At 39.4% G+C, this 13,247-nt stretch overlaps 1 protein-coding gene across 21 annotated transcripts in view; it reads left to right on the top strand.

Moving 5' to 3' along the window:
- NRXN1 (neurexin 1) overlaps window positions 1–13,247 on the top strand; it is a 1,236,536-nt gene that overhangs the window by 571,046 nt on the left and 652,243 nt on the right. For all 21 annotated transcript variants that reach the window (XR_007515513.1, XM_049870248.1, XM_049870249.1 and 18 more), the window contains 2 exons: window positions 537–920; window positions 11,212–11,415. Coding sequence is in view for 20 of the 21 variants with exons in the window: in XM_049870248.1 (XP_049726205.1) it covers window positions 537–920; window positions 11,212–11,415 (588 nt within the window). In the remaining variant the exon portion in view is untranslated. The remainder of the gene's footprint in view (window positions 1–536; window positions 921–11,211; window positions 11,416–13,247) is intronic.

Genomic DNA, 13,247 nt, shown 5'->3' on the forward strand with positions numbered 1-13,247 from the left:
GCCTTTTTTTTTTTTAATCTGCCAAACAGTTCTGTTCCAAAGCAACCAAGTCAATTAAAGATAAGGTTGCCAACCATTCCTTGCCTCGCAGATGCATACGAACTTTGAAGAATGAGCACTAACCAAAGGTAGCCTGACTTTATTCCAGAGAGTGATACAGAATGCCAATTTCTTCTTTCCTTTCTTCTTTTTTCTTCCCTCCCTCCCTCTCTATTTCTTTCTCTCTCTTTTTTTTTTTCTTTCTTGAGTCTTTAGTCAGAGGCCGACAAACAGTATGTGTTGGCTGACGAACACTTTGGTTTTCATTCTTGTGATCAAATAAAACTGTATGAGTTACTTTTCTCCCTTCTTTCTAAATTACGTAATTCCACAGATTTCTGTTAATTCCACTGGGAAGTGTGAGACATGAGGAAGCACAGAAACATAAGACCTGTCAGCCTGTAAGGAGTTGACCTTTAAAGAGAGAAGGGCCGGTAGGCTATTGAGAGCACGTTGCACCTTGTACAGACCTGTGCGTTCTCTTGTCGTTGCAACAGGTACCATTTCTGTCAACACGCTGCGCACACCCTATACCGCGCCGGGCGAGAGTGAGATCCTGGACCTGGATGATGAGCTGTACCTGGGGGGGTTGCCAGAAAATAAAGCCGGCCTCGTCTTCCCCACTGAGGTGTGGACGGCTCTGCTCAACTACGGTTACGTGGGCTGCATCCGGGACTTGTTCATTGACGGCCAGAGCAAAGATATCCGGCAAATGGCTGAAATCCAAAGCACTGCTGGAGTGAAGCCCTCCTGCTCCAGGGAGACAGCAAAACCGTGCCTTAGCAACCCCTGCAAAAATAATGGCCTGTGCAGGGATGGGTGGAACAGATATGTCTGTGATTGTTCCGGAACAGGCTATCTTGGCAGGTCCTGCGAGAGAGGTAGGTTTCCAAAAAACTCAGCCCCTGAGTCCCTTGAGATGGAAAGTGTATTAAATGCTGACCTCAAACCTAAACAGACCACTGAAACGTAACATGTACTCGGCTGAAATCCATTTTCTGCAAGCTCAGCAGCCGTAACTGATGTGTTATTAATGAGCCCTTAATGATTTTCCAAGGGCCCGAGGCTGGGAAGACATGGCTCTCTAAGTATATTGAAGGGATAGAGATTTGGGTCTTTAATATCCTCTAGGGTGTGTGAGCCTAAGAGGTACTATGGGCAACACCTGCTATCTCGTTTGCCCAGTTTTTATCCTGAGGACACTGAAAAGTAAAGGAGGCATGAATTAGACATATTTTTGAGCTCTAGAGCAAATATTGATGTCCAGAAGTGGCATTTGAGGCCGGCTAAGCTAGAAGTTGCAACTTCCCTGGCATGTTGTTTAAGACTTTAAGTTAGTCTACTGGTTTCACTTCAGTTAACTTACCCAGGGGGTTTCTGGGTGAGGCACACACGGATGTGCTTGGCTGCTAACCAAAAGTCTGGAGGTTCAAGTCCACACAGAGGCACCTTGGAAGAAAGGCCTGGCAATCTACTTCTGAAAAATCAGCCATTGAAAACCCTATGGAGCACGTTCTACTCCGACACACATGGGGTCGCTGTCAGTTGGAATCGACTTGACAGCAACTGATGGTTTTAACTTACCCGCGAAGCCGTATCCTCTCTGGAAAGTAAGCCGACTCGAAACCATGTAAGTGGTGCCAACACTGGTAGGTGTGTCCTAATTTTGAAGGTACTTACCTTTGGCTGAGACCTAACTGATTGCAGGGCATTTATTTACTTTTTTTTGACATTAAGGCTTAGTTGTGCCTGTTGAAGTCCCGAGGCGTTGCCCCCTCTCCGTCCTGGGAGGAGGAGAGTTAAAGGAAGAACGAAGGGAGAGAGCTGTCACAGCTGCTCTGAGGGCCAGGCTAAAGGACAAAGCAGCAGAACGCATAGTTCTGAGCTGGCCCGGATATCGACCCAAGTGTTTCAGATAAATGCCTTAGTCACTACACCAATTGTCACTCATTTTCAACAACGGAACTCAAAATCAATACCAAAAAATACTGATGAGTTTTCCTGTTGTCCTTTCATGCTCCAAAGTAATATTGCCTCTATTAGATATTTAGCCTAAATGTCCCCGGCATCTGTTTCTTTAAGCCACATACATTTACTCTGTTTTCCCTCCTTGTTTCTTGAAATAGCTTCATTCTTTTGAGCAAACCCTTGCCAGAGAAAAAGTAGCTACTCTGCAGAACTCAGAGCTGAGATGTGGCTCTGGCTGTTTGTCTTTACAAGGAGGTGCATCAGCTTATTGGCTCTAACATTAATTAGTATAAATAATTAATAATAAATTAATAATCTAATTACCTACCAAAAATGTTATTGCTGATCTGTGCTATCCAGCTGGACAGATCAATAGATGAGTATTTTATCACATAGGTTAATTATTCATTTTCCTATGACCACGCCGAATTGCAGTTTCTGGGTATTGTCGTCGTCGTTGGGTGTTGTCGTTTTTGACTCATAGTGACCCCATGTGACAGAGTAGAACTGTCCCATAGGGTTTTCTTGGCTGTAATGGTTACTAAGCAGATTGCCAGGTCTTTCTCCCATGGAGCTGAGGGGTAGGTTTGAACCACCGATTTTTCAGGTAACAGCCGAGCACTTAGCCATTTACACCACCAGGGCTGCTTTGAATTGTCACTAGAGGTAAGCTATTCCTTTTCAGGTTGGTCTCCAAATTTCCTTTTCTCATTTCCCCTCCTAATTTTAGATTATATGTTTGTTTGGTTTGGTGTTCGGAATTGCCAAGAGGGGAAAATTAAAAAAAAAAAAAAAGGTGACAAACTTACAGCAAATACTATAGTTAGGCATAATATGAGATTAATGGACTGGCATGACTTAAGATTTTGTTTTAGTTTTAATCAACCAGAGAGCTGCCAATGCTAAGGGAAGCTGGAAAAGGGCTTAACGGAGCTGTCCAGGAATTCCAAAAGCGTCCAGTTAAATATGCCTGTTGTACCACCCTGTGGCAGCGTTCTGCTACTGCATAGGGCAGAAATAAAAAATAGAAACTGTAGAGCTTCCTGAGCCAGAAGGGAGGGAAAGAGAATATTTATATATTACAGTGATTAGAAGGAGGGAGGGCAAGCATATGCAGATTCACAAATGTGAATTTAATAGCAAACTTCATCACTGGGATTCGGCATACGTTTTCATCTGACAGGTGGCTGGAAATTTCCACAGATTTCTTTGTCTCCAGCTTGGTTTTTATGTGGAGGAGAAAATGGTCATTTTTGTGTGGCTCTTGTTTCTGGACTGCCCCAGTGTATTGTGGGCCATCTTTACTTTTTAGAATTGATTTTCTCATCACGCGCGATGGTGCCTCCTGAGAACGAGGGTGATGTGGGACTGTTGTCATGCTCGGTAACACAAAACTTGGCTTCTGACCAGTCCCCAGCTGTGCCCTAGTTCAGTCAGCACAAGATCACAGCCAACCCTCAGGGTCTCCAAGTCAAAAGAAAGGGCTTTTGCAGTAGCTATTCTTAAGGTACCCTTTGACCATATATGGCTGGTAGTCACAGAAGAACAGACTGGCAGCTCTTGAAATTAAAAAAAAAGGGAGAGGGAGCATGCGTCAAGTTCCTATTTTACTATTATCGAACAATAATTGATAAGTTATGAAGTTATAATTATTCAAAGTAATTTTAAAAAATGTTCAAGTCCTTGGACATTTGAGCCTGGGGAATGTTGCCATGATCACATTATAGGAAATCATTCTGTGTTAAGGAAGCCGAAGGGGTTATAAGAAAAGGCAGAATTTTTGCTGACAGGCTAAATATTCACCAGGAAATAGTGTTTTGCTTTATGTGTATTGATCCTATAAGGAAGAGTAATACAGAAATAATGCTCCATTGGACGTAAATTAAATTTTACACCTTTCCTCTTGCTTTTTTTCTTTTTCTATTTTTTTTTAATATAAGACTGGAAATTTAGTTAGATGGAAATTATTCCTGTTTATATGTACAATGAGAGTATGGGTATAATCAGAGGTCTACTTTTTACTTGTTTATTAAAACTCAAACAGATGGGGGGACAGATGTCAGAGCAATATAATTTGGCTCTGTCTCTGACTTTGATCGTTGATCACAATATGTGACTGCCTTCCGGCAAAACCGAGTGCAGGTGTACACTTCAGGCTTCAACAGGGAACAATGCAGAAACGCACGTTTATCAAGCTTAACGGCAAAGGAAAAGGAGACAGAGAAGACAAAGTTGAAACCGTTTTTCTTCCCCACTGAGAAATATTGTACTGGAATTAGCCTTTTAAAAGAATCCTTTTGTGTTCCAAATGATAAAATGATTTTACTAATGTTAAACCCGTTACTGGCGAGTTGATTCTGACTCATAATGACCCTAGAGGAGAGAGTAGAACTGCCCTATAGAGTCTCCAAGCAGCACCTGGTGGATTTGAAGTGCTGACCTTTTGGTTAGCAGCCATAACTCTTAACCACTATGCCACCAGGGTTTCCACTAAGGTTAAAGGATGCTGTCAAGTATTATCACCTTCAAATGTCAGAGCGCTGTTTACCATTTATTTGGCAACTCCAGACAACAACTTGCGTGTTTTCCATTTCTTGCCTGATTAAACATTAACTCTAATTATGAGGAATCATTTAGACTTTCATCTGAGGTTTATCAACAAGTTATTTGCACATAGAGAATTGTTTAAAAACGGCACTCAGGGAACATGAGTTTTATTACTTCACTGTGTTTTCTCATTCCTGCAGCGTTTTAGAGTGCTATGTAGTTCAATGATCCTGCTTAGTTTTCTACTTTGAATTGTATTTCATACTATGTAATCCATTGTCAGTCAGCTATATTTCCAATGAGCCACCTAGTTAGTGTCCACTCTAAGCTACTTCTTCATGGAAGAATATGAGTTGATATTTTTATGATTATTGATTAACAAAGGTTGGTTTTACAGGGGAAAAAAGGAGAAAACTAGTAATGTTTTAGCCCTTTTCTCTGTATGACACCAAATTAAATGAACAATTGATAATGGCTTTTAAGCTTTATTTAGGTGCTTGCTGCTTTATAGATATGGACCACGACTGGCTATAGTTTAGGAAAAGAAAGAATTAAGACCAAATTACTTTTGAGATTATACTAGAAGCTCTTTTTTTTTGTTGTTGTTCTAGAGTCACAACTTCACAATTACGCTTATTTCTTGAGCAGCTACTACTGGGATTTCCTCACTAAGCTCTGTCCTTCAGGATATTGCCTTCCTTTGGAAATTTCTTACCTAGCTGGAAAAAAAAAATGCATATATCAACGAGAAATAGTTAAGACAAAGGATCAGAGAAAGATAAGAGGATATTTCGTGTAACTTACTATTGATACATTCCTTCACTTAACGAATATTGATAAGGTACTTACTACATTCTGGATCCTATTTCAGACCCTGGGATTCTACGGTTAGAAAAAAAATATGATGAGTCAACATTTCTGAAACAATTCTAGGGAAATTTGCACATGCTGATGGGCAAGGTGCTAAGGCGATCCAACAGAATGTAGAAATTATCGAACATTATCACTGACATCACACGCAAATAAAATTTTGCTGAAGATAATTCAAAAGTGGTTGCAGGGGTACATCAACAGGGAACTGCCAGTTCAAGCTGGATTTTCGGAAGAGGTCATGGAACCAGGGATATCATCACTGATGTCAGGTGTATGGTAGCTGAAAACAGAGAGTACCAGAAAGATGTTTACCTGTGTTTTATTGACTATGCAAAGACATTTGACTGTGTAGATCATAACAAAATATGAATAACATTGCAAAGAATGGGAATTCCAGAACACTTAATTGTGCTCATGCGGGACCTGTGCGTAGAACAAGAGGCAGTCATTCAAACAGAACAAGGGGATACTGCCTGGTTTAAAATCAGGAGAGGTGTGCATCAGGGTTGTATCCTTTCATCATACTTATTTAGTCTGTATGCTGAACAAATAATCCAAGATGCTGATTTATATGAAGAATGAAGCATCAGGAATGGAGGAAGACTCATCAACAGCCTGCTATATGCAGGTGATACAACCTTACTTACTGAAAGTGCAGAGGACGTGAAGCACTTACTAATGAAGAACAAAGGCCTTTAGTATGGATTACATTTTAACATAACAAAAATCCTCACAATTGAACTAATAAGCAACATCACCATAAGCAGAGAAAAGATTAAGTTGTCAAGGATTTCACTTTACTTGGATCCAAAATTAATGCCCACGGAAGCAACAGTCAAGAAATCAAACGATGCATTGCATCGGCCAAATCTGCTGCAAAAGACCTCTTTAAAGTGTTAAGAAATGAAGATGTCACTTTGAGGACTAAGGTGCGCCAGACCCAAGCTGTGGTATTTTAAATCATCTCATATGCATGCAAAAGCTGGCCAATGAACAAGGAAGATGGAGGAAGAATTGATGGATTTGAATTATGGTGTTGGCGAAGAATATTGAATACACCACGGACTGCCAGAAGAATGAACAAGTCTGTCTTGGAAGAAATACAGCCAGAGTGCTCTTTGGAGGATGGCGAGACTTCGTCTTACATACCTGGGACATGTTATCAAGAGAGACCAGTCTCTGGAAAAGTACATCATGCTTGCTAAAGTAGAGGGTAGATAAAAAGAAAAAGACTCCCAGTGAGGTGGATTGACACAGTGGCTGCAAGAGTGGGCTCAAGCATAACAGTGATTTTGAGGATGGCACAGGACCGGGCAGTGTTTCGTTTTGTTGTACGCAGGGTCGCTATGAGTTACGGACTCGACATTACCTAACAACATCAACAGCCCATTTTTCTTCAGTGCAAACATGAGAATTAGGTCATGGTAACCTCTGTCATTCTTTGCTTTGAAACAATTTGCTATTTAGTCTCTCTTCCCACAAAATAGTGTTACATGGTGCCCAGGTAGCGGGTAAAAGGTTTACCTAAACTTTTTTACACTAGCAGGGATTTAGAATTTTGGGGGACCAAGGAAAATATTTTGTAAAAGTATAGTCATTTGTCATTTTTTTTATGTTTGGAAAATTAAACAAAGAATAATTTCCAACAACACTGTAGGAGATAGGGAATGATATGGGCCTGTTAATCTCCACCCCAACCTCAGATTTGCTATGTGAGCCAAGGAGAATCATCAGGGAAGATGGTTTCCTGCTTCCAGTGGCCAGACAGTTCTGACAGTGAACTTAACATTGTTTGAAAGTGGAAAGATAAATATGTCCCTATGAACGATGGCAGAACTTCATCTTTATTCACATAAAAGGAAGAAGATTGAAAACTGATCAATCTAAAATTTCTCAGCAATTGTATTAAATGGAGCTGTATAATAAAATCACTATTTTAAATATTATGTAAACTTTCTACTGAACTGATTTTTTTTTTTTTTTACTCCTTAACCTGTTTTGTGTCATGTCCGTAAAAGTCAGAATGTATTTTTGGATTTTGGTCAGGTGAACATTTATTTATGTATGTATTTAAACACATAAAGCCAGTTTGTGAGTAAGGGAGAATCAGATCCATTCAACATATTTCATTTATTTATTTTTTTGACAAAAAGCACCAGTTCGTTTTATTAAACATAGCTCACAGTATTTAACGTTAATCATTATTCATTCACCAAGAACTATTTATTGACTACATTTTACATACTAGGTACCCTTCTAGGTTCTGGAGACTCATTACTGCAAAAAAACAGATGAAATCCCTGCCTTTCTTGGACAGCCTTTTAACTCAGCCCTGAAGTCACTCCTGAGGTTCACCCTTTAGCCAAAGATTAGACAGGCCTATAAAATGAACAATAACACACGTAGTTCAACCATGTATATAAGACTAAATGGGCACACCAGCCCGGGAACAAGGATGAGAAGGCAGGAGGCAACAGGAACACTGGATGAATGGAGGTGGGAACCCAAAGTCGAGAAGGGGAGAGCGTTGACACATCCCGGGGTTGGCAACCAATGTTACAAAGCAATATCTGTATTAACTGTTTAATGAGAAATTAACTTGCTCTGTAAACTTTCACCGAAAGCACAGTTTAAAAAAAAAAAAAAATCCCTGCCCTTACAGAATTTATCATCTCGATTAAAAACAAGAACAGGAGCAGCAACAACAGATTTATTCTTATAGACACGGTAAGAGAGCTCAATATGCCGTATGATGTAGAACTACTGTATTTTAAGAGGATCATATGTTATATTATTTTCTCAATGCGTAAACCAGTGCTTAGTCATGGGACCTTAATTTGATAAATGGACCCTTTTCCTATTCTGTCTTCTGTGGCACAATGATGACCTTCAAAAGTAGACTTTAGTAAGTATTCGAATATATTGCCCAAAGTGGATTCCGCTTACAATCGGCAGAATAAATACTTAATTTCTTTGATGAGTATTTATTTAAGTGTGATATTGAAATTAAAATAAGCCCTTTCATATGTCTTCAGTATCAAGTGCAATGATTAATTCATAATTAATGATTAGGACTCTATACCTGGCCGTTTTCAGGACCCTTTGCAGCTGATAGAGCAATGAACAGGGGAGACAGCCTTCTACCCTCAGCTCTTCATTCTAAAGAGGGGAGACGGATGATATTACATAAACAAAAATGGAATTCAAAAATAAAATGGTACATAGATATAGAGTAATTGGAGTCATGAGAGGGAATTTGGGGTGCTTGGAGCAGGCCTTTCAGGAGCAACGTTTGACCTGAGACCTGAATTCTGAAGAACTCAACCAAAGGGCGAAACTTTTGAAGACAGAGGAACTTACAAGTGCAAACACTTCAACGAGAGTGAAACTAGTGTGGGCAGAGCTTCCTTAATGAGGAGTCCACTAAACCCATTGCCTTCCAGTCGATTACAACTCATAGTGACCCTATCAGACAGAGTAGAACTGCTTCATAGAGTTTCCAAGGAGCGCCTGGTGGATTCGAACTGCCAACCTTTTGCTTAGCAGCCATAGATCTTAACCACGAAGCCACCAATGAAGAGAATAGGTACGAAAAGCTAGGGCCAGAGAGATGGGCAGGGGTGGGTCACACAGAGCCTTATAGGTTAAGATAAAGAGAGGAGATTTAATTCTAATTGCAGTGGGAGACTATTGGGAGTTTTAAACAGGGGAAGGCTATGATCTGATGAACTTCTTTAAGTTTAGCTTGGCTTCTGTGTTTGAACTAGGTGGAAAGGATAGAAGCTGGGAGACCTTTGAGGGAAGTATCGCAGCAGTCCAGGTGAGAGATGGGGGCAGAATCTGAGATCTTTCACAAGTGAAGGTGAGAAGTGATCAAATCTTGAATTGGACTGGAATTAGAGCCTGCACGTGTAAATAGACTGGACATAGCAGAGAGGATAAGAGAGAAGTCGGAAAGGCATGGGCCTGAGTTTGGGGTTAAGCCCTTTACCAAGATGGAGAAGATTGGAGAAGGGACACGTCTGCTCATTTTTGGTTTATTTTTAGAATGAATTAAACGTTTAGTAAGGTGCCTATCGTATTCCAATCGGAAATGTCAAATAGGCCGTGGATAATAGATGGATGATGGCGCTCAAGCAAAGGGGTCAGGGTTGTTAATAGATAATAGAGGGAGTAACCAAGGGCCCTTAGGTCACGAGGCAGAGGAAAACAGAAGAGTGCCAAAGAGGGAGACTCAGCATTTAGTTGTTTAGAATGACAACAAGCAATGATTAAAGATCTGTTGGAAACAATATTTGACTTCCTTGACTTTTTGCAAGATAAACTTGCAAAACCACAACTCCGGAAAAGAGCCTTAATAATGAGCACAATTGTATCAGTAAAGATAATTGCTGTGGTGTGTAAACAGGCAAGATAATGAGAATTTTCTAGTTTATTTTAATTTCAACTAGTTTTTCTTTTATTAAATGGTATTCGAGTTATCAGAACCAATGAGAGAGCAACATGACTCATCCTTGTTTTGCAGTGCTCTGCCACCATATGGTGTTTAATACAAAGGGGTGCTGGCTATTTCTTGAAGCAGTGGGTTTGTGATCAACATTTTTTGCTATTCATGTCTTTGTGTGTTGAAGGCAGTATTAAACAACTTCCCTGTTAAAGAAATCCACCCTAGTTTAGTAGCACGCAGCCACCATAAACTCATTTCCACCCCATTCTTATTCAAAAACCAAATCCTTTGCCCTCAAGTTGCTTCTGACTCATAACAACCCCATAGGTCAGAATAGAACCACTGCATAGAGTTTCCAAGGAGAGCCTAGTGGATTTGAACTGCTGACCTTTTGGTTACCAGCCATAGCACTTAACCACTATGCCACCAGCGTTTCCTTATTCAACATAGCCAAGGTATATTGTTATTAGCTTTTTGGTTCTAGCGTACTATTTTAAGGACAATGGGGTTGTGCTTACAGATAATGTGTCAGGTGACCCCTTACCTGTAAATTAACCTTTAAAAGAAGTCACAGTTTGTGTCTTTGTAAAATTTACCTTGTTAAATACTATTGCTCTTCTATTGTTTGGTAACATCAGTTTTACTTCTCTTTTTTTTGAACCTCACCTTTGGTAAAGTGTTGCATTGATTCTTATATTTAAATTATAGTTCTTCTCTTTCTTTTTGAAATCTTATTAGACCAAAGATTGTGGGAAAAAAAAAAAATGATAATAGTAGCATCTGTTAGAATCATGGAATTTTGGGACAGGCAAAGACCTTAGCAATTCTCTAGTAGCATCATTTCATTTTATAAGTGAAGAATTCAAAGTGGGGCAAGACTTGACCATTTTCATATAGCTGGTCGGTGACCTAACCATCCATAAACATGCACTGAATAGTCACTAGCACTTCAAATCAGGCTCGGCATTGTGATGACACAAAAGGATGTGACCTCTGTTCTTGAGAATGGAAATGCATGCATATACAAATATCTATGCAACAAGATAAATATTCAACAAGATAAATATCCAACAAGATAAATGCTATAGGTAGAAGGTGCTACAGGAGTGAGAAGGGAAGTGCTGCTACTCTGCCTCCAGGTTTTAGCAGGTACTTCATAGAAGAACTTTTTCATGACTTTCTTTCAAGCTTAAAGAACTTGTTCGTTGTTGAAGATGAGCTCATTTTGTAGTCCTGTGTTCTAACTGGAAGCCTCTAGTAGGCCATCCTTTTTCTTTTTCAAAAGTAGAAGTTTTCTAAACTGACTGAGTCCCTTTCTATGTATTCTCCATCTCTAGAGGCAACCGTTTTGAGCTATGATGGGAGTATGTTTATGAAGATACAGCTTCCGGTGGTGATGCACACGGAGGCTGAGGATGTATCCTTACGGTTCCGGTCCCAACGTGCTTACGGCATTCTCATGGCAACCACCTCGAGAGAGTCTGCAGACACCCTCCGCCTGGAGCTGGACGCAGGGCGTGTGAAACTGACGGTCAACCTAGGTAACGACCTGCCTTCCCCATGGAACTAACACTTTTCACTTTTTGTTCAGTTTTGCCTGCCAACATTTATCAAGTAGCCTGTTTGCCATGGAAAGTCAAAACACTTAATGGCCTTATTTCCATCATTTAAAGTGATTTAGGTTCTTTCGGTATCTTTTTTTTTTATTGTTTTTTATTCTGTTTAACATAACTTACTGTTTTGTGATTCCTACCACTGAGGGTTCTTAAAAGGGAAGCCATGTCTATCAATGAAGTTAACTGAAAATATCAATGATTAGGCTTGAAGATGCTTGAAACTGAAATTTCCCTGTTGCTATGTTTACTGACATTCTGATTGGTTATAAACTATATCCTTGCAGATAAATGGAAATCTGCCTTCTTTTACTTACATACCGTATGCACAAAATACCAGTGTTCTGCTTTGCTATCTAGATCAACATTTACTCTTATTCTGTTCCATGGACTTCTCCTTTGAATAGTCACCTACGTGGTACCACATCTTTTCTGGTTTGAACTACTGTGTGGTGATATTTTGCTATCCAAAGGCAATCCACAACCCTTCAATGCCCAAAGTCTGCGGCCCTTAGCAAACAGCCACGAGAACACTAAAAACACAGGCTCTTCTACAGAGAGAGAATGCTTTCCTGACTGATTGTAGCGATAAGAGTCACTACAGTAAAACCTCACCAATCTGGATGAATTAGAGAGGAAAGCTAGAGTGACTTAAGAAAAAGTCTGAATTATAGGTTAAAAAAAGAATTAAGAAAAGCAGTTTTAATGTCTTCACTTGCATTAAAAAATACAAATTAATAGCTGAAAAAAATCGTGTCCAATAAAGGTCAGAGTAGGCTGATTCTAATGGGTAGGTGAGAATTACGCGTAATTAGTGCACTGTTTTATGCCAATTGTGTCATCGCTACATAGTCAAGTACTTGAAATCAGTTTCTTCCTGAAGTGGGTCTTTCAGAATCTTATCTGTTTATGTTCTGTGTTTTTCTCAGCAGACCTGGCCTTGTAATAAATGAAGAATTAATATTCTGTCCCCTAAGTTTCAATATTATCATTAACTTCAAATAAAAAAAAGAAACTTCAAATAAGAGGAGTCCAAATTAATGAGGTTTTACTGTATTTTCTGCAAGTGCTAAACCACAAAAAATAAATAGATAAAAATAAAATGTGAAAGTATTTAGATTTACAAAAAGAGTAATAAAATGTTACGAGGTATAAGCCATTTGTGAAAACCCCACCTACATTTTCAAATATCCTGGACAGAATGGCAGCTCATTAAATATAAAATTTTTTCACTGGTAGATTACTGCATGTAATTACATGCAATTAATATTAGTTAAATTAAGTAAAAGCGTAAGGGAGTGTTTTGGTTTTTTTAAGATTACTAAAGAACACCCAGCATTCTCCTTTACTGCTCTGTTAGAATACCCTCTAGTGGCAATGATAGGTTACTACAGGTCAATCAAACTAAGTCGCGTACTTTAAGTAAAGGGGCTGCTAGCCCAAGAGTAAACAGTACTGGGAGTTTACCAACAGCAAAGCATTCTGTAGAAAGAGTTGTGTAGGTGCTGGTCCTTGGCTGTTTGCAACCACTTTTCTGATGCGGTTGACGACACATGACAAACTCAGCTATATGGAAACAGAATCTAGGTTTATATTTTTCATGTTCCCCAAAGGCATTAAATACTAAAATGAAAACCAACCAATATATATCTATCTATAAAATAAACATAAAGCATCCCACATAGTCTTTTAAAAATAACCATCATAAGCACAATCTGTGTTATCCAGACCAGATGTTCTGTTCTTACAGTATTCTGCTT

The sequence above is a fragment of the Elephas maximus genome, chromosome 26 (genome assembly GCF_024166365.1).
Source record: "Elephas maximus indicus isolate mEleMax1 chromosome 26, mEleMax1 primary haplotype, whole genome shotgun sequence".
Taxonomy (NCBI): Eukaryota; Metazoa; Chordata; class Mammalia; order Proboscidea; family Elephantidae; genus Elephas; species Elephas maximus.